This window comes from Chelonus insularis, unplaced genomic scaffold, assembly GCF_013357705.1.
Source record: "Chelonus insularis isolate UGA/USDA-ARS -01 unplaced genomic scaffold, ASM1335770v1 scaffold_277_pilon, whole genome shotgun sequence".
In the NCBI taxonomy this organism is placed as follows: domain Eukaryota; kingdom Metazoa; phylum Arthropoda; class Insecta; order Hymenoptera; family Braconidae; genus Chelonus; species Chelonus insularis.
Genome location: NW_023276791.1, coordinates 960,726 through 986,802, shown reverse-complemented (window position 1 = coordinate 986,802; position 26,077 = coordinate 960,726). Strand labels below are relative to the sequence as shown.

The window sequence follows — 26,077 nt, the reverse complement described above, 5'->3', positions numbered from 1 at the left end:
GGTAGTATAAAGTAATTTCAAGCAAAATTCAAGTGGAATCCTAAAGATCCTGGTTCGAATCCAGGCTGCAGATATAATTTTTTTTTTCTAATGTCATTGCTAAACATTATTTTGGTGATACCAGAATACAACTGGTTTATATGCATCAAAACATTTATTTACATAATAATTAGTTCAACATTCAGTCATTTCATGACTATCTTGAATAATTAAAAATTCTTTATAATAAAAACTATTTTTTATAGAAACCTATTTAGAATTACTCAAAACGTTCGATTTTCGCTTTAAGTTAATTTATTTTTCAATTCGTAGAAAATAGATTTAAACTGTCATGTCTTAAATAGTTGCATTTTTAACATTTTAGATTTCTTTCTCTTCTGTGTTTTCTTTTATTGTCATTACCATCATCTTCTATTTCTATCTTCATAGTTACTTTCTTAATTTACATCCGCATCATCTCAACTGCAAAATTCGGTTATTATCCGATAACTGGACAACTTGAATATTTAAAAAAATTTCAAATAGAGAAGAGAAACTCAATTTTTGTTGTTTGATCACGCTTTGTAAATATTTATTCAATTGTAATTACAAAGAATATAAAATATACATCATAAACTTGAAAATTGAACTTAATTAATGTTATCTATCATTGTCAGGAATATAAGGATCGGGTATTCGACGAAAGACAGCTAAATACTTATCACCTTTATTCCTCGTAACTTTTTGGCCTTCTTCAGTGCTTTCATAAAGTTTTGGTATCACAGGATCATTTTTCTGTAATATTAGAATCAGTATTTAATTAATTTCATTTTATTATAAAGAAAAAAAAAACTTACTAATTCGTCATCAGAAATTCTTTGGAACAGACAATGTTCTTCAAAGTGTTTTACAATCCATTCATGGAGGTCTTTTACATCAGTTACTGTATAAACTATTCCCTAAAAAAATTATAATTCATCATTAATTTTTAACTCTTAAAACAATAATACTAAATTACATTTAGAAAAAACCCTCTTACTTGTTCTGCTAGTACATAAGCATATTCAGCTAACAAAGTTTTATTTATTATTCTCCATTTATGTTTAGCCTTCTTGAAATGTGGATCAGGGTATAAGAAAAACATTTTTTTCAACTGTAATTATAAAATAAATATTATTACGTACGTTTTTATCCAGTTCTATAATTTTAAATTGATTAACTTGCCTGGCCTTTTGTGAAATAATTTGGTAGATATTTCATGGCGTTAGTTCTTAAACAAGCTATGTTCTGATATTGATTAGGATTTTGTGTTCTTAAAGCTGCAATTCTATCCATAACATAATCAGAAACCTTCACTCTGATTTCCATACCCAATATGAGACTCTCAGGAAACATTGGTGATAAGCTAACTATTTTTTCCAATGAAAAAATTAATTATTTGTAAATTTATCTTTTTTAAATACTTAAGAATATTATTATTAATTATATATCTTAATATTTACCAAGTAAGCCACCATAGCCACATCCAATGTCAGCAAACTCAACTTGCTTGTTTGACAAACATTTATCATTTTCGGAATGAGAAAAAAAATATGGATATAAAGAGTTCCAATCTACCAGCTGAGGCTTTGTTGGGCTAACAATACAATATCAATCATTATTTATTTACAGTTAACAAATGAAACAAAAAATATCACTGAAAAGTTTGATAAAAACTTACTATTCAATACAATGATCAGCAATAGGATTGGAATGAGCACGTTGTCGATAATATTTTTTCTGTGGTAAAGCCAATGTCTTTTCAAGAGGCATTTTTATTAACATTAATTGAATATTTATTCGCACATCTAAACAATATTATGAATACGTTTTGGAGTGCACAAACACGTGGTGTAATTAAATATCAGCTGATCGACGCCACGCAAGCGCCTCTAATATCGCCATTTTCAATCATGGCAGAATAGTGAAGTTCTTGGAGATCGAGTTTGCAAGGTGACGTGTTTTTTTGCAAGAGTAAATTCAATTTTAACACTAAAATAGTAAATTATATCCTTACACTAAGATGTTATTAATGTTTAAATTAAATGCTAGAAAAATGAAGGTTAGAAATGTTTTATAGGAAGTAAAGAATACATAACAAAAGCTGTATAATATTACAAACTCATATATTGAGTTATCAGCATTTACTAGGGTAAGGTTAAAATAAATTTTTATTTTTATCTTTTGTAAAAAGTTTATTATTATGTACAAAAATGCATCGGTAATTCCAAACTCTGGCAGTAAAAACGTATGATTATGAGTATGAAACATTAATATTTGTTTTATTCAAGACAACGAAAAAAAAAATAAAAGTAACTGATGACTTATTTTCCTTTATGTCATTCTTATTGACAATAGCATGGTACAATATATGATTACCACATGAAAGTAATGCATTTAAATTTTATTACTTCTAGACACCACCGTGTCATGCAGTTAATGACAACTCTAAACTCATCAAGCCATCTGTATACAATCAATTGGTAAGTTAAAACGGTGAATAAAACTATTGATCGTCAAACACATTCATAATTTTTGAAGCTCCACAAGAAGTAATGAATGAAATGTTCTATTCTTTCAATTCTTGCTTTTACCAACAAGAATATTTCGCATTTTTTTCCATTTTTTTTTCAATAATTTTCATTTATTGTTTGCATTCAATCTTGTGTTTAACAAAATTATTCTTTACTACATCTATAAAAAATGTCTCAATGATTTTTTATGTACATAATTATACAGCTTATCTTATAATAACATTTATAAATCAAGTGGTTGCGTATTTTCATAGGAAAAATCACAGTTTATTACATACCACTAGAACAATTATAAATCTTATCACTATTGTCCTTCACTTCTGATTAGCTTTATCAATAATTTAATCGATGAAAGTAAAGTAAGAATACTAAACTCTCTACAAAGATTAGCTAACTTGATTAAATATTTTTTAACTATTATTTAATCAACCAAAAATTATTTTTATGATAATAAAAAGCACAATGATTAACATAATAATTATTCCAGATTAGAAAAAATTGAAATGATTATCATTATGATATTTTAGATCTAATTAGGATTATACTTTATTTCAACATTCATACATAATTACTCCCAATTACTTATTTGCAGTAATTCAAAACATTTACCACAGTGGTTAGTTAATATTCATCAATAATCGCTTTTCTAATTGTAACCTTGAAATTGCAAGGACACCTGACAACGAAGTTGCAGTTATAACTCTCATGTCATGCGTTTTTTCTTGACTGTTTAGGTGGCAGGATATTTATGGCAAGTCTGTTAAAGTCTTTGTTGAATAGTTTTGCAGTAGGACAAGTGATATACTTTCTAAAATTGTGAATGTTAAGGTTTTATATGAAAGTTAAAATTTAAATTCTCGCTTAGTTATTTAATTCTTTTATTTTAATAATTTATCTTTTGGATATATTTCACAGTGAATTATCATAGTGTGTGTTGTGTCATATGCCAAGTTTCTAAATATTATTTCTTCAAAAGTGCAATATCTAGGACGTCAAGTGCTAATGTTTCCAAACTTTAATTTTACTCTGCCTTTAGTTTATTTGATAAATAATATTCAGTGATGTCATTGAGAAAGAAACAATTCTCTTCTAGAGAAATACTGTATAGACAAGTATCCTGTCAATCGAATTATCAAAAAAACCAAATTGCTTTGTTTAAAGAGAGATCTCACAGCATTGTTCAACGTTTTGAGCATCGATTATTGGAGGTATATTATCATCAAATCCAATTCATCAGATATTAATTTATTTAATGTCATATTATATTGTCACGTGTTGTAGTTATTTTTTTATTTCTCCAATCAGTTGTCTCATTTCAAGAGAGAATGATAATGTATCTGTTGTGGCCATTATTACTCGTCAGTTATCAAATAAAGTCTGTCTTTATCTTCTTTCAGAGCTCTACTGTCTTGACCACCGCTTAGTCATTGTAGACACTTCTTTATATTTAACTTGTGTTTTTTTCTATTCCAGCATCTTCAATAAATAAATAAGAATTATCGAATATCGAACTAACTATAGTTTACCTTCACATTCAGGCTTCTAGTGATTAGTGTGAAGTTGAATAGAACTAATGTGGGTCTATTTTGTTGATGTCCTATTAACTATTTTTATTCATTTAATCTTTTTTATTGGGACTAGACTTGGTAAATCATGTTGTGATATTAGATGACAATAAATTTTCATCCTTGGACCATAAAATATTCGGATAGTATGGTAAATCCACCTGATGATGATCTTGAATCAAGTGAGAGAACAAGTCTACTTAGTGAAGAAAGTAAAAGTTCTTCAGGATCATTTTCTGCATTTTTTGGAAGTCGATACGTTTCTTATGGATCATTTCAAACTTGTCAACAAGTTGTTCGTTCTTTTTGGACGCGAAGTAAACAGGTAGAGTTTTTTTTTTTAGTTTTATTTTTAAAATATACTTATGAATATATTTTCATCGTGAACTATTTCTAGAAGAAGTATATTAACTCTTCTATCTACAAAACACACTTTCTACAGTGGTAGAAAATATTGTTTCATGTTATTTTAGTTGAAAAAAAGTATCTAGAAAGTCTAGCTGTCGATGATGTTACAATTCAATGCAGCAGTTTCTAGATTTAGATTATAGATTCCAATGAAATTGACTGACAAGATTTTTAAAGAGTTAGTTAGACATGTCTTTATCGAATGAACTTATTTTTAAAAATAATTATGGAGAAAATAATTAGAATTTCACGTAGTTTAATTTTATATATTGAACAATTTTTTTTATTTTTAGAAAAATGAAGTGATGCTGATGAAAAATAATTAAATTTCACTTTAAAAAAAAAATTTTTAAATAAAATGCAAAAAAGATAAAAATATTGTTGGAAATACTTTTATCTACAGGATATAAAACAAGTGATATGAAACGAAATTTATCATATTGGCATTGAAAAAAAAGAATGCTATACCAGATCAACTCATATCTAATTGTTATTTCAGCACCATTACGTCATTAATTCATAAAAAAATTATAATTCTTCTTTATAATAATAATAACTGTTTAAAGAAAACTGATAAATTAGTTGGAATTAAATCTGCTGATTTATTCATGACTATAAGAAAAGAATAGATTCTTATTAAAATAATTTCTTAGTCAGTCTTTTGTTCCATTTTCTTCATCTTTGTATCAGATAGCATCATAGCACAATTAAATCTCTAACATAGAGTTCCATGTATTAATCAAATATTTTCTCACAAACTTAAATATCAAACGAAACCAATTATATTTGACTCATAAATGACAACGAGATGAGGTCGTAGTACACAGAGATAAGTTAGCAAAATATATTTAATCCTATTTGATTCAACGTTTCATGTAGACTGAAGAATTTTATTAACTCTATTTATTATACTTGATCAGATAAAAATGATGTTCTTGATATTAATTAAAATATTTATTATTGACAGAAAGAAAATTGGAAAAACATCATTGAAAGTTTGGTGTGGGTAGAATCTATTATGTTGATACATCTGATAGGTTGCATTGAAAATAACTGGTGAGACAGTTGTAAAAGAAGCTAATAATGGAAAAGCAGTGAAATGAGTGCAAAAGTAGCAACTAATAGAGCTACAGACGCGTCTAACAATATGTACACATGAAGCGTTATACATCTCTGTGGCATATAAATGTTGATCCACAATGTGGGGAAACACCACCAATGTTTCTGCTGTGTATACATAGCTTTCGGGGTAACCGAGATATATATTCTACGCAATAGGCGACTTGGATCTCTTTGAGTTTCATTCGGTCTTGTCGCGTGGATCGTGCAATAGTTTTTTTTATCATTATGATTTCATTATTGTTTTATCTAGTGATGTAGTATGATTACTTTTTACTGTTACTATCAAGTATTCAGTGTAACTTAATTTAAAAAAAAAAAAAATTGTTTTTTTCTAAAGTTCTTTGTTTTATTTCTTCTAATCAAGATGTCATCAAAAAATTTTGAAAAAATGCTCAGGCTGACACCTTTGACTAGGGTATTTTTTATTTTTTTTTTCAATTATTTTTTATTATTTTTAATTGGTTTAATTTTTCATAAATTCTGAATCATCATTGAAGACAATTTAAGTGATAATTAAACATTGGACTAAATATTTTAAAAAATTCTTAAATTAAAAAGATTTTTTATTAAAATTTTGTGTATGTAATAATGAATAAATGTTTTTTTTTATCACATTCATTAAAGTTGGATTAAGAATAATGTGACTTTAATTAAATATATTTTAAGATTTATTATCAAACCAAGTTAATTAAAAAATAAGAATAATTTTTTTTTTTGTTAAAAATATTATTAATCAAAAAATAATGTTTTACATAAATCTTGAAGATTATTATCAACACTTCTAATTGATTATTATGATATATTATATTTCAGATGACGTGAATAATTATGCACTGAGAATAATTCACGCGCATTGCACTCATGAATTCTTCCTTTGATCATTTAAAATCATGCGCTTGTCATCAATTTTTTTTTTTACTATCAATTCTTTCAACATCTATCTCAACATCTCATGTCTATTTATTTTATATTTCGAATGAGTTGATTAAATTTATTTATAAAATGATAAATTAGAACAACTGGAAAATCTAGAAATTTGTTAGTAATAATTTGCTGTGCAGTTTGACACATATCTATATGTGCTCCCAATTGAAGGACACATTTAAAGAAGACGATAAATGATAAGTAAGAGTGAAGGATGCCATGCGGAAGGCTGACGGCAGAGAGGTCAAGATTGCGTGTTCGATCTGCCGTATTGACATCGATGAAGATGATGAGAATGAAAAAAAAGAAGAGAAAGAGACTACGGGAGATTTGCCATTATCAATTGGAGACAATGACAAACCAGATACGGTGATGACAAATGAAAATAACTTGTTTATAGATACAAGTGATAGAAAATGTTCATCAACTCTACAAATTCCTCAAGATTCTCAGAATTTCTATCAATCTAATGGTCATGTTTCTGATGTCTCTGGAGACTCGCAGAGAATTTCTGGATGGTATTTTTCATCAGACAATACCAATAATTCATCTTCTAACACTTTAGAGACTCATGAACCATCTCCGGTATTTACAAATAATCAAACAGGTGACATAAGAAGATCTAGTGTCACAAGTATGGCAATAACATCTAGTCTTGCTACAAGTCTTGTTGGAATTTCTTCAGTAGTTCCGCAAAAAATGTTTAAAAAAGATACAACATCACGTGTACGATCACCATCCAATGGATCAATTTATTCAACAAATATCAATGATGATACTGGCCTTGATGATGTTACTACACGTACTCTGTCATCAAGAAGAAAGTCCAAGTTACCACTTCTACGTCTACATATGCCTCAACCACATTCTTGGTCCAATTTTACAGCATCTTCTGATCCTGATGAACGTATTCATCATGATAATCACCATCATTATCATTTTCCACACATTCCGGTACCAACGTTTAGCTTCACCAGCGACGGACCCGGTCGCAAATTCAGCTTTGGCATAAGACGACATTCGCAGATGGTTAGTTGGTCCGGGTCATATCGAACTCAACAAAATAATGTTTCTTAATCATGCATGGCGTTTTTTTTTTTTTCTCATTAACTAGAGTGTTGGCTGCGTAAGCTTTTGATTTGTTTAGAAAAATAACCAGCAAAATTATAATTAAATAATTTTATCTAGTAAATTAGCAGACTTGGCAACGTTATAGCAATATTTAAAAAATTGTATCTTTGTGAAAAATTGTTGGACTCACATCAACCAGAACTCATTTTAAAGCTTGAACTACCTAGTAGGAAGATCAACATTTAAAGTGTTTTTATTAGTTTACACAAGTGTGTTAAAAATTCATCAATATTCTAATGTGTTGCTAAATAGAGGAAAAATAAATAATATTCCCTTATTTCCTACTAAATAATGGATGACAATGAAAATTTATCTACTAATGTTTTTGAACACAAGTAATTATAGACTTTGGAATGGATTGTAATATCCAACGATTTTAAACAGAGATACAATTATTTGTTAGTCATTCAGGTTTGGTAGGGTTTTCAATGGTTTTTAAATGATCGTCTCTAGAGTATTCCATTAATTAATGAAATAAGTTAATGAGTTATTTTTATGTTATTTCACAAAAGGTACCCAGCTGACGAGAAATCGGTTGATAAAATAATCATTATCACAACTTAGATCTCACTTTAATGTCAGAATAATATTTTTCAATATCCAATATATTAATTTTTATATTGTTAGTTCATAATTTCCTTATCCATATAAAGGGTTTATCCTTTCACTTACTAGCAATCCTTGAAGTAAAATACAAAATAAATTTTCCTAGCTATTGATATTACATTTGAATATTTAACAGTTAAATTAACACTAATGTTTGGTGAAATAAAAGTGATCAATGACGTAGTTATGTTCATGAGTTTATGTTGTAAGTGACATTAAAGGAAAAACTTCAATTACAGTCTTTATCAATTTTTATACTATCTATATTTACACACGTTTTCCCCAGACAAGTTAGCCATGGAAAGTAGTATATTATACACAGTTGGTGATCAACACGTTTATCGTAAGACGTTCTATTAGTAATACTCCAATTTTTCAACGCTAAAATGCAGCTCTCAATTATTTCTTGGATGAATAGCGTAACATCGCTCTACGATTTTAATATATCATCTAGTGTAGGTTGTTATTAATATCATTGACATCCAGCTGACTATTGAAAATCAATGTAAATGACTTAATGTTGCATACATCATTCAATTATTCATTTTTTCATCTGGCTGCTCAACTCAATAATATTCATGTGTTTGGATGCCGTGTGATTTAATATTTTACATCAATTTTATTATGATTAATAATAATATGCTATTCTCTGTTTTGTTTTCCAGACTCTTCATCGAACTGACTCGATGGTGTCGTTGTGTTACCGGTCACTTGCTAATTTCATCACTGAAGATAATTTCAGTGCTTTTCAAAGTTTTCTTGAAAATAAAAGAATACCTATTGATGATCGTGATGAGGTAATTTATTTTAATATTTTAAAATTATTTGTATTTTTAATTAATGTTTTAATAAAACTAATTGCTTTGAGTTGGATCAGGTCTTGATAATTTAAAATATGTTGTAGATGTGTCTTATCTATAAACTTGAAGTATAAATAACATAGCACCATTTATTTTCAGAATGGCACTACAGCTCTCATCTTTGCAGCATCTAAAGGCAAACTTCAATTTGTCCGTGAACTCATTAACCATGGTGCCGATGTCAATGCTGAGGATGCAGATAACTGGACAGCACTATTATGTGCTGCCAAAGAAGGACATACAGAAGTCTGTCTCGAATTACTGGATCACGGAGCAAATCTGGAGCAACGAGATGTTGGTGGATGGACAGCACTCATGTGGGCCACCTACAAAGAGAGAACAGCAACGGTAATGTTGCTTTTATCTCGTGGTGCAGATGTAAATGCTCATGGAAATTATCATATATCATCACTACTATGGGCTTCAGGAAGAGGTTATGCTGAAATTGTAAAAGAACTAATTGTTCATGGAGCTAAAGTTAATGTAGGAGATAAATATGGAACAACTGCTTTAGTTTGGGCAGCCAGAAAAGGAAATATAGAAATTGTTGATACTCTTTTGAAAGCTGGCGCTAATGTTGATACTGCTGGAATGTATTCTTGGACTCCTTTGATTGTTGCAACGCTCGGTAATCATGTGGATGTGGTTATGCTACTACTTGATCACAAACCAAACGTTAATGCACTTGATAAAGATGGTTATACAGCGTTAGCGATCGCTTGTAGAGAAGGATATCATGAAATTGTCAGTGCCTTGCTCAATTGTGGAGCTTATATTAATATACAAGATCGAGCTGGTGATACTAATTTGATTCATGCAGTCAAAGGAGGTCATCGAAGTGTAGTTGAGGCACTTTTGAAAAAATATGCTGATGTTGATATACCAGGAAAAGATAGGAAAACTGCCATATACATTGCAGTAGAAAAGGGCAATGTTCCAATATTAAAAATATTATTAGGTGCTAATCCTGATCTTGAAATACCCACCAAAGATGGAGATACTCCTTTACTACGTGCTGTAAGATCGAGAAATGCTGAAATTGTACAATTATTATTAGATAAAAAAGCTAAAGTGAGTGCTACTGATAGAAAGGGAGACACTGTATTACATATTGCTATGCGTGCACGATCAAAAGCAATTGTGGAAATTTTATTAAGAAATCCAAAACACAGTCAGTTACTTTATCGTCCTAATAGACATGGAGAAACTCCATATAATATTGATCTTAAACATCCAAAGACAATTTTAGGACAAATTTTCGGTGCTCGACGGCTTAATACTAATGAAGATAACGAAAATATGTTGGGTTATGATTTATATAGCAGTGCTTTGGCTGATATTTTAAGTGAGCCATCACTTTCTACTCCAATTACTGTAGGACTGTATGCCAAATGGGGATCTGGCAAGTCATTTTTACTTAACAAATTACGTGAAGAGATGAAGAATTTTGCACGTCAATGGATTGATCCTGTGTTTCAATTTTCTACACTGCTGTTAGTTGTCGTTATGCATATATCAGTTTTAATTGGAACTATTGCAGGATTAGCTGTACAATCATGGATATTAGGTGTTGCATTAGGAGTTTCAGTATTGACGACAGTTTATATTTTTCTTGGACTAGTTTGGTATGCAAATAACCGATACGACTGGAATTGGCCGTATAATTTTACGGTTGCACTTACAGTTAAGCTCAATTCATTAAGACTATTACTACAAGTGATTTTTTGTCTTCCTCCTAGTAGTCAACTGAATGATGGCCTAACAATACAACCGATTAAATTTTATTTTACTGATCAAACACGAGTAGGAACAACAACAGCTGGTGAAAATGCTGTTGTTCAAATGGTTGGATCATTATATGATTCAATTGAAAGTGATTTTGGATCTTTTGCCACGAGGTTATACAGAGCTTTTAGACCGAAGGCCATTAAAACAACTACCTCTTGGAAGTGGAGACAATTATGTTGCTTGCCTTATGTAGTTATTTTTGAATTTTGCTTATGTAGTCTACTTGTTGGTATATCTACACTTACATTATATTTTATAGACAATTATAGTATTGAAAGAACCATAGATCCCACGACAGCCCATATTATTATGATAACTGTAGCTCTTTTGTTAGCCTTCAGTGTCATTGCTAATTTATACACGTGGAGTAGAACATTGAAAGCATTAATATTCTCACAGCGAAGACATTTACAACGGAATATTGCAAAATTAGATTCTCTTAAGAGTGAAGGATTTTTACAAACTCTTAAATCTGAAGTGAGCTTAATGACCGATATGGTTAAGTGCCTGGATAGTTTTACTTCTCAACAAAGTAGGCTAGTATTAATAGTCGATGGATTGGACAGTTGTGAACAAGATAAAGTTCTATTAGTACTTGATGCAATGCAGGCACTTTTCAGTGATAATGGATGTCCATTTGTTATTATTTTAGCAATTGATCCACACATTATTGCTAAAGCTGTTGAAGTTAATAGTCGTCGACTTTTTACTGAATCAAATATTGGCGGTCATGATTATTTACGTAATATGGTCCACGTGCCTTTTTATCTTCAGAACAGTGGACTGCGTAAAGTTAAAGTTGCCCAACAAAGTGCTCAACATTACAAAAAAATGACTTGGTGTGAAGCTGATGAGAATGTTAATTACGCAACAACAAGCGCTATTCATCATCCAGTGTCTAGTAGACGTTTAAGTACAGAATCGAGTGTAATGAATAGCAATGAGAAATTAAAACCACCGAGTCGGAAGGGTAGCCGAAAGATGCGATTGAGTGAATCTATTGCCAGCAGCATTGGTAGTAATTTAAATCGCTTAGGAGGTGCTCAAGATTTAAATAAAATGCTGTTGACTGATGATTACTTCAGTGATGTTAATCCACGTAGTATGCGACGTTTGATGAATGTTGTTTATGTTACAGGTAATTTTTGTTTTATATTTATTTTTTATATTTCAAAATAATTTAAATATATTAATATAAATTTCTTATTTGTAGGAAGACTATTAAAAGCATTCCAGATTGACTTCAACTGGTATCATTTAGCTAGTTGGATCAATATTACTGAGCAGTGGCCTTTTAGAACTTCTTGGATGATTCTTCACTATGAAATGTATGAAGACACTTTTGAAGATTCAATATCTTTGAAGGCATTGTATGATAAGTAAGTATTGATTCAATTGTCTGAAAAAAAATTTTTAGAACAAATAAATTAACATTGAATTTTTTTCTTGTTATTTTAGAGTTCGTCCACAAATTCCAGTACTTAAAGACGTTCAACCTCTCTTAGAAATGGATAGAGATGAACGTAAGCTCGATGTTTTTCTAACATTTCATCGCTCCAGTCTTCTAATTAGTGATATGAGAATATTCTTGCCATTTACTATTAATCTTGATCCTTACATAAAAAAGAAAATAAAAGAAGAGCAACAAAGTATTGAAGAAGATGTTCATTTAGGAATATATAAAAATCAATGGCAAAAGACAAATGACTCATGGATTCCAAATAGAACTAATTTGACAAATCGTCATGCTAAATTAGTCAAAACTCCAAGTTTATCTGGACCACCATTCCCACCATTAGGACCTTGGGCTATTCCTCCAGTCTATGATTGGCATCAACCTTGGGTCCAAATACCACCAATTGAACCTCCAATTAAACCTCTTCCAGTGGCTACTACTTTGCCATCGGAAATTCTTGAAATAAGATTGTCAAATTTATCTGTCAATAATATTTGTGACCTTCTGTCAAAAATTGATGAATTAAACCCTAATAAATTAGAGAGCTATAAGAATATAGTTAGAGAAAATAATATAACTGGAAAAGTCTTGTTACACTGTGATTTATCAGAATTGAAACAAGTACTTAATATGACTTTTGGTGACTGGGAGATTTTTCGAATAGTTATTGTATCACTTCGAGAACAGGAACGATCAGTATTTTCAGTTTGTGAAGAAGGTCCACGTAGTGTACGATTTACTGTACGACCCGAACCAAATAACCGCAAAGGTATTACAATTTTTAATTAATAATTAATTCAGTATTCAAGCAATATTTTTTTCATACCTTTGCCATTTTTTTTTGTAGAAACAAGAGAGTCTCAAAGTAGTTCTCAAATATATTCCACTCATGGAGATAAAGAAAAGCCCACAAGTCGAACAGATGGATCATCAAGACGTGATCCAACAAAACATTCAATAATGGAAAAGCAGGTAAGAATCAATGAAAAAAAATAATTTAAAATAATATTAAATGATCAGATACTTAGTTATTCACTTTTATCATGTGCACAAAATTTCATTACGTGGGGAATTAGTTCCAGGTAAGAAACACAATCATTTTAATGTTTGCAAAAGTCACGATTAAATCAGCTTGTAATATTTTTTATGCTTTATTATTATTTAAATTATTTTGAGAGATACTACAATCTGGTTTTTCAAATGACTCTTTTGTTAGTAATAATTATTAAACAATAAACATTTATTATGTTTGTGTGAAATTTTATTTCAAGTTATTTATAATAAGATAATAATCATAAAAACGTATGTTAAATAAGTGTTTCGGGTATTAGGTGACTCTAGAAGAACAGATGATCTGTGGAGCTCTTCAAACCTTGAACGAAGAGGCTTGTGAAGATGTTTTGGATGTACCGTCACCCACTGTAGTACCTCCAGACTCACTTCCAGGTGAGCCTACTTCCCTACCGCTTACACTGCCTGTGGTTATTGTTGAAGAACCACCAAAGTCTGACGACCAAAGCCCTGACAACAACGAATACGGCACTCATTTCTAGTCAGATAAATATCAAAATGATACATTTGTGAAGATATTAGATTAGTTTGTTTTTACTTTGAACAGTTTTATTTTACATTTACTGCTGACTATTTGATATCAAATAAAAAAACTGACTGTGTGAACAAAACATTAATTAATCCAGTTATTTAAATTATTTTTAATATTTCATCAAAGTTACCAGCAAAATGAGTAATAATTTGCTCGTAAATTCCATGAGTGAAAGGAGAGATTACAACAGTCATAAGTTGGCTAAAGATTTAATAAAGTCTGTATTTTTCCATTATTTGATAAGTTAAGAATTTATTAGTTAAATAAGAATAAAAAGATTGTAATAAAAAAGATTAACAATGATAAAAGTTTAAAGATACTTTGTAAAATACGATCTATCGATGTGTAATTATGAACTTTTTAATTGAAATTATGTAAAGTTTTGTGTGTTTAATTAGCAATCACGTCGATAAAATCGTATTGAACATTTATTTGTACATTACGCATGTAGAATTTAGAGATAAATTTATCAAAGGTAATAGGTTGATGTGAAACTGTGATAAGATGTACAGCTATTGCTGTTAATATTGTTTTTTAAAAATGCAGATCTCAGTTTATTTATAATAACTCATTTAAATAATTCATAACTAAAACCAACATTATTGGATATTGTTAAACCTTAATAATGGCAATAAACAGTTACATTTAAAAAATAATTTTTGTACGATTTTATTTGTTTACAAAATAGTCTGTAGTAAACTAAAATGTCATGCATGTGTGTGTATTTCTAGATGTCAGGGCAGGTCGTTAAATAAATTTCATTATCTTAGAATACCCAAGTCTTCTAGTAATCAGTCTTAAAGTAAAGAATGTTGAATCATAAACCAATTATGTTCTAGGTGGTCGAGCACGATCTGTCAGTATTACAACTGCCCCCGACACTGACTACGTATTGCTTCAGCCATCACCTATTTATCATTGGGTACCAGTTCATGATGATCCTGAAAGTTCTGATGATAGTTCTCATGAATCAGCATTAAATTTACATCGTTCCAATTCACAACGAAGTATTACCTCCCAAAGAAGTTTTAAATCTACTTATTCTCATAATAATCGTACTAGAAAAAGAAGCACAAACATCAACAGCCGTCCAAGCTCCCTTCTAATATCACCTCCAGCATCTCCAAGGCCTGCTTATCGTTCCAAGTCAACTGATGATTATGCTGCCAATGATGTGGCTGTTAAACAAATCCCAGCTGTTACTCTATCCAATATGCGACATTCAACTCCAACTATTGCTGATGATATAAAAATTGTTGTACCAACGGTTCCTACAAATTTCGACAAATTAAATAAACTTAAAGATCGTTTGATTGGAACAACATCATCCAATCAATCACCTGCTGGTGAAAGTGACGACGAATCTACTCCTCTTGTGTCTGAACTCTCAACACCATCACACACACAATCTGATAGTGTTTTTACTCACGCATTTAGTCCAGAAAGTGATATGTCTCCAGTGTCAATTAAGAGTCTTCCACAGACAGGAGAAAGAGCTATAGATTTAGATTATTGTGATTCTGCAAGCCTCGTAATTCACGAATCTTCTGACTCAAGAGCACTAGCTCGACAAAACGCTGAAGACTGGGATAGTCCAGAGACGCCAGTGTAAATGAATATAATATTTTATGTTTTTTATTTCACCTTAATGCTTCACCTTGATAAGTTATTACACTGCTCAAAAATATTTAGAAGTGTTTCGAAATTTCTATAGATAAGATAATGAGGTTCTATTTGTTCTTTAAGACCTTGATAATTGCACAGTGATAAGAAGCACATGGATTTTAATTAGATAGACAAATTAATTTTTTTCTTTTTTTCATATTTATTATTTATCGTTCCTTTACATGTTGTATTACATGTAAAGGCTAAAAAAGAACTCTTAGGAAACGTACTATAGTCAATGTATGTTTAATTAAATCAATTGTACTACTTAAAATATGTGATATATCGTTATAAATACGTTAGAGTGCCTTAATTAAATACGAATAAGGAGAATTTTATACTTTTATTATTTAAATAAATTAACCCTTCAGCCTATAAAATGTTTAGTTTTAGATTTATATGTTTTTATATTTAAATTTTTAGCGCGTATATGCGTGCGCATGAAAACTATCTTCTAATTGGTCGAGTTTAAATATAGGCAATATGGCCGAAAAAGGCGAAAATTTGGAAAAGAAGCTTTGAATGATTTTTTTTATTTATCAAGTATTAACACTAAATAAAAGTAAATAATTCGATTCAACTATCGAAATTTAATCATGACTACTGTACATCGTCAAACTTTATCTTCACTTCATCCTGATGCTCAAAATACTCTTATTGTTGGATTAATTATAAATAGTTTCAATCCGCGATCGTTTGATACACATTCAAAATGTATGTTATTATTTTAATTGCGTTGAATATTTGTTCTTTACTTATTTTAATTTTATAAATTTTTTAGTTGGTTCGTTCACAAGATGTGTGTGGACTTTTACTCTTCGTGATATCGAAACAAACACAATTAATGTAACCGTTTGGGGAAGTGAAGATTATGTAAAAAACCTTGTAGCGTCCTATCATATAGGCACCGTTGTTGATGTAATAAGTGCTAAAGTAAATTTGAGAAAAGCTGATGATAAAAATGAAATGTTTGTGCCATCAGTAAGTAGTCTTTTCAGCTTGACTGTTAATGAAGGAATAGCACTAATCCAGCGTCATGAAGGTGCTGATGTTGATGAATATAAAACCCTATTACACTTACCAATAAAAAATATATCAAATGTTAGCTCTGTTCAAAATGTAGTAGAAAATCTGCAAACAATGTTAAACCAATTTGTTAATCTTGTAGTCATTGTTACATTTGTAAGTCACTTCATTTGTTCTTTTTTTTTCGTCGTAATAACATTGATAAATATTGCATGAATGTTGGTATTTGTAAGATGAATAGTTTTAATTCTTCCTTTTAGATTGGAGAAGCAAAAAATATCATAACAAAACAAGGACGTTCAATGGTGACAAGAGATTTTGAAGCTACTGATGGTTCTTATCCAGACACAGTTGCTTTTAAACTTTGGGAGAATGATTGGGTTGAGAGATCTGGATTATGGGAACCAAAATCAACTGTTTTATTCTTAGCAGATGTACAAGTTATTTTCAATCGATATAAGAAAAAAAATACCCTAGCTATTGTGAGGAAAACAATGATCACTGAGAACCCGTCTATTCCTCAAACCATTGAAATAAGGAAATCCGTTAAATTGGATAAAGATTATCAACCACATGATCCATTTATCGTACCAATGCGTAAATAGGAATACTTTTATTTGTTTTAGATTTCACTTTATTCATTTTATTTATAATTATTTTCTTTATTATAGCTGAGAGTATTAAGAATGTAATGACAATTATGGAGATATCACAGCGATTACATCAGAAAAAACCAGATAATGTTGATAGAATACAGTTTTCTACTATTTTGTATGCTCAAGTAACAGATATGGAGTTAGATAATCCTAATATACCAATAATAATCACCCGATGGTATAAAAAACTATTCTTTTCATTTTGATAGATGAAAAATTTATTAACTTATCATGTATTGATTTTTATGTAGTGCTTTGTGTAAACGTATTGTTACGAATCGTAAAGAATCTTGTATGAACTTGGATTGTCCATGTGGAAACGGAAGAAGAGCGCCTGAAAATATTGATCATTTTTATATCAAAGTTAATTTAAAAGATGATACAGGCCATTTTTTGATTGGATGCAGGTTGACTGGACCACCTGCAGAACAAGCTTTGGGCTGTACTCCTACCGAATTTAGAGTAATTTTTTTCACAAAATTTATTTACTCCAAAATATCACAATATTTTTTAGTTATAAAAGATTATTTTATTTCTACTAGGCAATGATGAATGAAGAGCGTCAGAATTTAAAGTGGAAATTCTTAATGGAGCAAGTTGAAGTTCGGCTACAAGTCTTAGGTCCTTCACCAACATTTTCTCGAGCTCTTTATAATATTTTATCACTTAAAAGAATTCGAGACATATAATATTGATAACAATATTTTCTAATTTATTATTATTGTTTTTTTCTCATTAATATTTAATGACTTTCTGTTTCGTTAACGATTTTCTTATCTATTGTACAAAAAATGATTTTCAGTTCTTAATGAATTTAAAACTAATCTCAATTAAATAAATTATGTTGATAAAGTATTCGTTATTGAAAAGAAAAAAAAACATTTTTTACTAGAATTTAAATTTGGCGCATTATTTAAGCTCGGTCGATCATCAGCTGCTTGGTAGTCGCCATGTCAATTGGTGCAGTCCGGGGCAAATGATATCATTTGATGAACAAAACTGAATTATCATCTAATTAAATTTTTAGTTTTTTGATGGTTATCTATTCCAAATAAAAATCCATTTTTATGGAAAGTGTGATACATGAAGTGTATATATATTAATCGATAAATATCATAATACTTTTTTTTTATAATTAACTAGTACAATGTATCAACAATACTGCTTAATACAGCTGTTAATTTCTATGACAAGATTAAGCCCGGACTTATTACTGTGGAAGTGATTCACTTTATGCGTATTTATTTTTAATATTTAAAGCATTGAATCATGGATAATAATACTGAGGAAAATTCTACAACCACCCAAAACATTGAAGGTAATTATTTAATTAAAAAAGTTCGTTTGTTATTAATCAAATCTTGGTTACTATACATTATTATTGTCAATTGAATATCCATTTGAATAATTGTTTAATTAAATTTAATATTTTTTTTATTAATATACAATGAATATATGACATTAAAATTTTTAAGTGTACTTTTATGACTCATTTAATTAATTTATTACAGATCCCCAAACAATGTTGGAAAGGTTGCAGTCAGAAAATGCTCACTTGCGTGAGGAATTTAATGTCCAAAGAGCGAAAATGAAAGAATTGTTTTTACAAAAAGAAGGTATATCTTGAAGAATTGATTTTATTTAATAAAATAAATATTACAAAAGTATTTTCTTTGTAGAAGAATTGAAAAGGAAATTAAAAGAGAATGCCGAGCTGCAGGAAGAAAGAGATAAATTAAAAAGTGAATTAGATGAAGGAAAGATGCAGTTAGCTATAACATCTTTAGAATTAGAGAATTACATTACTATGAATACACACCAAGTTCAGGAAGAAATCGTTTCTTTACAGCAAGTGATTCAAGATACAATGCAAGAGTCCCAATGTACACGAGAACAATTAGAAATGGAATTACGCAAGTTAAGAACACATATTTCAAAACTTAATGAAGAGAATGCATTCTTAAAAACCCAATTAACGAAAGAAGGATCTTCAGATGGACCACAAATATCCCTTTCAACAGTTACCAAAACACTTGCTAGGAAAGTAGTATCGCAATTAGGAGCAGATACTTTATCATTAGGGCCAGAACATTTAGAGGAGAACATGAGGAAGGTAAAAAAATATGTACGTAAGCTTAACACAATGCACATTTAATTTTTTTCAACTTTTATTAATAAACATTTTATATTCATTTACAAAGTGCTTTTCTTTATTGATTATTTTTATTTTAGGCTCAAGAAGATGCTGAAGTACTGAGATCATTGGTTGTGCCATTAGAAGAAGAAATAAAAGCTTTAAAAGAGAAATTACGATCGACTGATGATGAATTACAGAAATATAAAGAATTACAACACCAAAAAAGAACAGAATCAGATTCTACAGAGCCTACATGTGATATGTGCATTAATTATGAAGCACAGCTAGTTAAAATGCAAACGACAGCTAAAGATTTAGAAAAACAATTAAATGACACTGAGCGAATGTTACAAGCTCAAAGAGAGGAGCTTGTTAAAGAAGTTGAGTTTAGAAAAGAAATGGAAGAAAAATGGAATGAAAAAAAAGAGGAACATAAAATAAAAGTGACTGAATTAACGGCAGCTTCACAATTAGCTCAACGTACACTACAAGAATTAAAGCAGCAATTTAAACAGATGCATCAAGGTGTTACGGAAGAATTAGCTAAATTAACTAAAGGTCGTGAGGAAGTTCAAAGGCATCTTATTGAGTAAGTAAACCACTTTTCCAACAGTTTTAATTTAATGAATAATATTTTATTCATCTTTTATAAATAAAATTTATGTATAAAGTAATGAAATATTAATTTTTAATGCTTTGTAGACTCCAACGAGAAAACGAAATGCTAGTAGGAAAACATAGTAAACATTCACAGCAACTTCAAAGTGAAAATATCAACATGCCAAATACAGTAGAAGAATTGCATATCAGTCTCTTGAGAGCTCATGAAGATTTAATATTAGCTCGGGTTGCGCAGGAAGTAGCAGAAGAAAAAGAAGCTACGATGCGGTATGAATTAAGTATTGTTCGAGAGCAAATGATAGCTGAAAAAGATGACAAAATAGATCGTTTAGAGAAAATGTTACAAGAAACTATGACCGCAAAGAAAGAAGCTGATGCAACGATAATTGAATTAAAACAAAAAATCACGAGCCTCCAGCAAGTATTAGAAACTAGTGGAGAAGTTCAAAAAGACTTTGTTCGACTTTCTCAATCTCTTCAGGTAATAAATCGATCAATATTTTTTATTTCTATTTTAATGGTTACGATTGAAATATTTTATTGCAATGATCATGCAATTTTAGGTTCAACTTGAAAAAATTAGAGAATCAGGAAGCGAAGTACGATGGCAACATGAAGAAGATGTTGATGAATGTCCGACGTGCCACACAGCTTTTACGCTTGGAAAGAAAAAAGTAAGCATTTTTGTAAAATAAAAATTTAATAAATAAAAATCATTTGTTTTAGAATTTGAGAAAATAATGTGAATTTTATTAATTAATTTAGGTACATTGTCGGCACTGTGGTCATATATTTTGTCAATCTTGTTTATCTCATGTTGTGAATAGTGGTCCAAAGCAAAGACCTTCCCGTGTTTGTGGTGTTTGTCATACATTGTTGGTTCCAGACACTGCGCCATACTTTAGTCAACAACCACCACACACTCCAGATTGATTTCTCTATTTATTTTGACGAATAGAAGTTATTTAAACAATGAAGAAAACATGCAATGAGTTTATTACAAAAATCAACAAAATATTAGAAAAAATTTATCTTCTCTAGACAAGTTGACTTCTTGAATTAATGGTTGTATATTTTAAAAGTATTTTTCGCTTTTCAAAAGAAAAAAAAAACAGTTGACATTTAAAATGTTTTTTATTTAAAAATAAGCGTTCTTTATGAATTCCAATTGTTCTCTTCGTAATCTTCTTCGAATTACCTTCAATTTAAAAAGTTGAAATAAAAAATTAAAAAATTTCTTGATAATAGAAATGATGTGTAAATAAAAATTGTCCTTAATGTTTATTGTAAATTTATGATAATATTAAAGCTTTTGAATGTAATATTGTTCATTTTATTACATTACAACGTTCCTTTTTTTTTTTATTTATTTAAACTAAACAATAATTTAACGAAATAACCAAATTGTTAAAATACCACACAATTTATTTTATACTAATATTATGTTAGTTGTCAACGTATAAAAAAATAACACGAAAAATATACCAAACTATTAACGAAGAATAATTAATCATTTACATTATATCGAAATTTTCAACTGTGCATAATAATTACATAAATTTAACGTAAATATTAATATAACAAAGAATACATTTTATTTATTGATATGTTGATTATTCATTCCTAAACATCCACCTTTATAAGGAAAAACCCAATCGAAATTTTATGAATAAAATCTATTTAATCTTATCCATTTTTAATTAATATTGAAGCAAACAATTGTACATTATACATATGCATGCATCAGCCTCTCATTTACATTCAATGTTTCATTTTTATTAAGTGTTTTAATATATTAATCGATCTAAAAAATTAGTTACTGACTTACTTTATAATTCTTTCACTTGATGTTTTATACTTTTAATTTAATTTAATTTATTTATATCTTCAGTGATGTTGACAGTGCTTTGCTTTGGAAACATTACGACGTATGCTGCCATTGAAAATTTCGACAGCATGTTATTTATATTTTATTTTGGTATTTCTAGATTTAATATATTAACAATAATTTTTTTTTTTATATTTGGAATATCACTAGTATTGTAGTTTATAAAACATTTGCTGAAAATATTGACATAAAATTATTTTTTACAATTATCATATGTTTTCAGTGTATTCATACGTCTTTTTTTTTTGACAGCAGTTGGCTTTTATTAACGTGGAGATAGTGTTGTAGTGTAATTTTTGAATTCTACTTTATATAAAACTATTCTTTTAGAAAAAATTTATCTAAAAACATTTTCTAAACAAAATTTTTTAATATAAATTTAAATTATAAGATTAACAAACTTAAACCACATTAATTAACTAATTATTTTATAATTTGGTTAATCCTCATAATTAAATAAATATTTTCTTTAATTTAAATGATAAAATTCATTTTTTCTATACAATTTTTTATGCAGTAGTGTAATTTAAAATTTGATTAAACATATTAAAATGTGAAATTACATTATTTTGATTTTATAATTTGACAGAGGATTAACCTGAGGTCAGATTTTCTTCTGGTCAATGCAAAAAATTTTTTTTATCACGATCAAAAGTTAATGTAAGATTAAAAATAGCTTTAGAATAATTTTTTTTTATCAATTTTATACGTAATTTTCTCTTCATTCCAAATATTAATCATTTTAATTTATTCTTATTTACGTATTTTACGCGGTAGAATATTTATTGCATCGACCTATTAACTGCCTCTTTGTAAAAATAAGTGTCATGTTAATAAGTTTACAAACAAAACAAATATTTCTTATGATGCCTTAGAAATTGATATTAAATTACATAGCAAAAAATGCCTGAATGACATTTTCAATAGGTTCTGGACGTTTATGTCGATCAATTGGTGGATCTTCAGATTGAGCATTTTCTTTTCGCAATTCATTCCAAAAAATTAAAGCTTCTCGATATTCTGATAGTTTATCATATTCATGCAGCATCTCATAAACACGTAATAGACCTCTATAATCATACCCTAAACCGCTGTAACTCTTCCCAAATAATTTGACATCTGTAAAAACATCATTTTTTATTCAACGTTAAAAAACTGTCTATTAAATGTATCCCAAAAGCAACTCCCATTTAGACAGTGAGAAGAATGTTAGAAAGAGTAAAAAAAAACCACGAAGTGCATATAGTGCACAAAAAGAGAATCTAAACTCGACTCTTGGTTCACAAAAGAAAAAAGAATAATTTTACTCACTAATAGCAATACTGCGATGATAGAGTTGCTCTGCGTCTCGATAGCGATTCATATGGAAGTTGTAAAGCGAAGCCAAGTGACCAATACTTAATCCAACTTCATAATCATTCGATCCTAGAAGTTCTTCTTTGATGCTGATCGCCTTCAGATGCATCTGTTCAGCTTCCTAAATGAATAATAGAATGATTGATCGTCAAGTTGCTAAAGTTTCGGAAGTGGAACTCCACTTCGACTTTCTTAGGGTATCATTAGTAAATAATAATACATTAAGGATTATAGGTTCGATCACCAGCTCCAAAAATATTAGAAATCTGTGTTGGAGCTGGAGCCCAATTTTAAAATAAGTATTATTAAATTATAAAACAAATAAATAGATTGAAGTAATTAATTACCCGGTATCTTCTCATGCTTTGATACAGCCGGCCTAAATTTCCATAATGTTTGGCCGTTTGCACATTCTTCTCTCCAAAGGCAGATTGTGCTAAGCGCAGGGCAGATAAGTGCAGTGATTCTGATTGTAGAAATAAATCTTTGATCACTTCTGTTTCATTGTCATGCTCACTGTCTAAAGCAATTTCTTCTAAAATGAGTGCTTTTACTCTTTTAGCACTAGCTAACATCAAATGTTCCGTTGGTAGCAACTTTTCCATTATTTCTATGGCTCTTTCAATCTGTTCACGTGCTTGAGAAAATCTACCTGAACTATATTCATGTACATAAAGAGCATATGCTAATTCTTCATGAGCTATAGCAACATGTAGATTAGTTCTTCCAAATATTTCTTTCCTTATTGATAATGCAGTCTTATAGACAGAAACACTGTTGCTTATGCTATCATAATTCAATAAGTAAAATCCGTAATCTATAAGAACATCACAGTATTTTGGATGATTTGTATCAAATACTTCTCGTGCCAGGTACACGGCCTGTCGAATTAATAGACCAGCTTTTTGAAATTCCCTCTTTATAACACACGATCTTGCTGCCTGACGCAATACATCAACCGTAATGCGTGGCGATAGAGTAGGTTTTAATTCTTGTAAAGCCGTTAGACTCCATTTGTATGCTTGATCGTATTCGCTCCTCAGAAAAAATAATACACTGAACTCAGCATATAATGCCGCATGATTATAATCTCTGTAACCTGCATCTTGCAATTTCTTTATCGTTTCTAAAGCTAATTCATAAGTTTCTGCGGCTGCTTTAAATGCACATGAAGCTGCTTGAGCATGTAATAACTTGTGACAACAGTCTAATGTACGACCCCAATTTTCTACTGTCTCATTATAAAAAAGACACAATTGTTTACAGGCTAATAAAACTTTTGTACTTTCTGCATACCATCCAGCATCACTCAGAAAACTTCCCAGTCTTATACCAAGATTTATTATTGTTTGCACTTGAAAGTGTGATTTAGTGATTAATCCTAGGCAGTATACGTTATACTTGATTGCTAATGCGTTGCCAATTTTTGTCCCATGATCCATTAGAGCCTATATAAATGATAGAAAAATTTTTCAATATCAATTACAATCATAAAAATTAATATTTGAACAAGTGTCTTAAAAGAGATTTTTATTGAAACATAAATTTTTGTTTATAAATCAAGTGTAAATATTATTAAAGATTTCTCAATCATGCTGAGTAAATAAAAATAAATGTTTTTTATTTGTAGTAGATATTTAAATAATTATTTGTTTTCATACAATACCTGAAAAGCTTGTAACAAGTGAATACGTCTATTTCCAATTCTTAGCATTTTAGAAAAGATCTCTAAATCACGTAATTCTGCATCTAAGAGACATAGTCTTTTATCTTTGTACAGCTGAAATGAAATAAGTAAATATTAAACAATACTAATTGCTATTAATAAACAAATTCAAAGTAAATAAAAATATAACAAGCCAGTTATGTTGAAAAAAACATCCAATTAATGGTATTTTTATAAATGGTGTACTGACATAAATAATATGGAACGAATTAGTGTTACTAATATTAGTAAAATAAACGGATTAAAAAATGGAGGAATTTCAAATAAAATCATCACGTCATGATAATAAAGTTCACGAATATCAACAACAATTAATCTTCCTCATTTGTAACAAGTGGAAACGTCAGATAATAAACAAGTTAAAAAAAAAAAAAGATGACAGTTACCTGATAGTAAATATCGAAGAGTATATTCTCTGGTAAATAAGTTAAATACTTTTTATAAAGTCCAAAGCTACTTGCAATTGTAGAAACACTAAGATCGTAAAGAGTTTTTGTAAAAGGTACTAATGAAGTAGATGGTATTAATTCATCAGCCATTTTTCTTGCTCTTCAATCGTTTCAATCGTCAATCGTGAATCATTCGAGAATGCTTTTTATTTAGCCAGATAGCCAAGTTATACGTAGCTCATTCCACTATATCTGCAATCTATGCTGCTATTATATATTTCCATGTATATTATTTACATCAAAAGACAACATCGAATATTTGTATCTTAATTTTCACTCAGTATTTTTCCCTTAATAACCCTGTCACATTTAAATTACAAACAAACAGAACTCTTGAATACTATCACTCTTTCTACTCTTTATGTCACACTACTAATGAGCATTAGAATACTGGTGTCAGTATTCAAGTATTCCGTAAGGCCAAATGGTAAAAATCTAGCTGGTGGAGGAAGTAAAGTAAGAATTATCTTTACCAATACATGATACAACAGAAAAAATTGATCATACTGGTATCCTAGTAACTATTTATTTATTTTTT

General features: G+C 29.4%; 5 protein-coding genes across 11 annotated transcripts; 3 read left to right on the top strand and 2 right to left on the bottom strand.

Moving 5' to 3' along the window:
* Positions 1-554: 554 nt before the first annotated feature.
* On the bottom strand, positions 555-1,929 carry LOC118073282 (tRNA (guanine-N(7)-)-methyltransferase). Its single transcript, XM_035093687.1, has 6 exons — positions 1,700-1,929; positions 1,482-1,615; positions 1,204-1,388; positions 1,019-1,132; positions 837-938; positions 555-774 (listed from the first exon to the last, which is right to left on the bottom strand). The coding sequence occupies exons 1-6, from the start codon at positions 1,801-1,803 to the stop codon at positions 640-642; spliced, it is 774 nt and encodes a 257-aa protein (XP_034949578.1). The 5' UTR covers positions 1,804-1,929; the 3' UTR covers positions 555-639.
* Positions 1,925-16,013, top strand: Arms (Ankyrin repeat-rich membrane spanning). Of its 5 annotated transcripts, XM_035093677.1 has the most exons (10): positions 1,925-2,170; positions 2,436-2,501; positions 6,709-7,600; positions 8,974-9,105; positions 9,268-12,094; positions 12,170-12,335; positions 12,415-13,181; positions 13,260-13,384; positions 13,744-13,858; positions 14,855-16,013. In XM_035093677.1, exons 3-10 carry the CDS (start codon positions 6,791-6,793, stop codon positions 15,625-15,627), a joined length of 5,715 nt encoding a protein of 1,904 aa, XP_034949568.1. In that variant the 5' UTR covers positions 1,925-2,170; positions 2,436-2,501; positions 6,709-6,790; the 3' UTR covers positions 15,628-16,013. The 5 variants fall into 5 exon arrangements, with proteins under 5 accessions (XP_034949568.1, XP_034949572.1, XP_034949570.1 ...); XM_035093681.1 differs by lacking the exon at positions 6,709-7,600; XM_035093679.1 differs by lacking the exons at positions 1,925-2,170; positions 2,436-2,501; positions 6,709-7,600 and adding an exon at positions 3,390-3,760.
* Positions 16,014-16,111: 98 nt separating this feature from the next.
* Positions 16,112-18,051, top strand: hdm (hold'em). 2 transcript variants are annotated; one of them, XM_035093683.1, is made up of 6 exons: positions 16,112-16,394; positions 16,462-16,862; positions 16,967-17,303; positions 17,378-17,540; positions 17,614-17,824; positions 17,905-18,051. In XM_035093683.1, the coding sequence occupies exons 1-6, from the start codon at positions 16,277-16,279 to the stop codon at positions 18,049-18,051; spliced, it is 1,377 nt and encodes a 458-aa protein (XP_034949574.1). In that variant the 5' UTR covers positions 16,112-16,276. The 2 variants fall into 2 exon arrangements, with proteins under 2 accessions (XP_034949574.1, XP_034949575.1); XM_035093684.1 differs by having other exon boundaries at positions 17,886-17,948.
* A 268-nt stretch (positions 18,052-18,319) lies between these two features.
* On the top strand, positions 18,320-21,311 carry LOC118073320 (rab GTPase-binding effector protein 1). 2 transcript variants are annotated; one of them, XM_035093745.1, is made up of 7 exons: positions 18,320-18,680; positions 18,874-18,978; positions 19,042-19,475; positions 19,595-20,088; positions 20,202-20,601; positions 20,684-20,794; positions 20,886-21,311. In XM_035093745.1, exons 1-7 carry the CDS (start codon positions 18,632-18,634, stop codon positions 21,051-21,053), a joined length of 1,761 nt encoding a protein of 586 aa, XP_034949636.1. In that variant the 5' UTR covers positions 18,320-18,631; the 3' UTR covers positions 21,054-21,311. The 2 variants fall into 2 exon arrangements, with proteins under 2 accessions (XP_034949636.1, XP_034949635.1); XM_035093744.1 differs by having other exon boundaries at positions 19,042-19,487; positions 20,886-21,295.
* Positions 21,312-22,488: 1,177 nt separating this feature from the next.
* On the bottom strand, positions 22,489-25,949 carry Pat1 (Protein interacting with APP tail-1). Its single transcript, XM_035093759.1, has 5 exons — positions 25,477-25,949; positions 25,031-25,144; positions 23,712-24,812; positions 23,320-23,485; positions 22,489-23,127 (listed from the first exon to the last, which is right to left on the bottom strand). Exons 1-5 carry the CDS (start codon positions 25,627-25,629, stop codon positions 22,898-22,900), a joined length of 1,764 nt encoding a protein of 587 aa, XP_034949650.1. The 5' UTR covers positions 25,630-25,949; the 3' UTR covers positions 22,489-22,897.
* Between the last annotated feature and the right edge of the window lie 128 nt (positions 25,950-26,077).

Excerpts from the sequence above, each read along its gene's own strand:
- LOC118073282 (XM_035093687.1), bottom strand. The coding sequence starts at position 1,803 with ATGTTAATAAAAATGCCTCTTGAAAAGACATTGGCTTTACCACAGAAA. Across the intron at positions 1,616-1,699 it reads GCTGATCATTGTATTGAATA|CCCAACAAAGCCTCAGCTGG; the intron begins GTAAGTTTTTAT and ends TTGTATTGTTAG. Across the intron at positions 775-836 it reads GAATTTCTGATGACGAATTA|AAAAATGATCCTGTGATACC; the intron begins GTAAGTTTTTTT and ends CTAATATTACAG.
- Arms (XM_035093677.1), top strand. The coding sequence starts at position 6,791 with ATGCGGAAGGCTGACGGCAGAGAGGTCAAGATTGCGTGTTCGATCTGC. Across the intron at positions 9,106-9,267 it reads CTATTGATGATCGTGATGAG|AATGGCACTACAGCTCTCAT; the intron begins GTAATTTATTTT and ends ATTTATTTTCAG. Across the intron at positions 12,095-12,169 it reads GAATGTTGTTTATGTTACAG|GAAGACTATTAAAAGCATTC; the intron begins GTAATTTTTGTT and ends TCTTATTTGTAG.
- Pat1 (XM_035093759.1), bottom strand. The coding sequence starts at position 25,629 with ATGGCTGATGAATTAATACCATCTACTTCATTAGTACCTTTTACAAAA. Across the intron at positions 23,486-23,711 it reads AAAGCATGAGAAGATACCGG|GAAGCTGAACAGATGCATCT; the intron begins GTAATTAATTAC and ends TTATTCATTTAG. Across the intron at positions 23,128-23,319 it reads TCATCGCAGTATTGCTATTA|ATGTCAAATTATTTGGGAAG; the intron begins GTGAGTAAAATT and ends ATGTTTTTACAG.
- hdm (XM_035093683.1), top strand. The coding sequence starts at position 16,277 with ATGACTACTGTACATCGTCAAACTTTATCTTCACTTCATCCTGATGCT. Across the intron at positions 16,863-16,966 it reads TTGTAGTCATTGTTACATTT|ATTGGAGAAGCAAAAAATAT; the intron begins GTAAGTCACTTC and ends TCTTCCTTTTAG. Across the intron at positions 17,304-17,377 it reads TCCATTTATCGTACCAATGC|CTGAGAGTATTAAGAATGTA; the intron begins GTAAATAGGAAT and ends TCTTTATTATAG.
- LOC118073320 (XM_035093744.1), top strand. The coding sequence starts at position 18,632 with ATGGATAATAATACTGAGGAAAATTCTACAACCACCCAAAACATTGAA. Across the intron at positions 19,488-19,594 it reads TGAGGAAGGTAAAAAAATAT|GCTCAAGAAGATGCTGAAGT; the intron begins GTACGTAAGCTT and ends TTTTTATTTTAG. Across the intron at positions 20,089-20,201 it reads GTTCAAAGGCATCTTATTGA|ACTCCAACGAGAAAACGAAA; the intron begins GTAAGTAAACCA and ends AATGCTTTGTAG.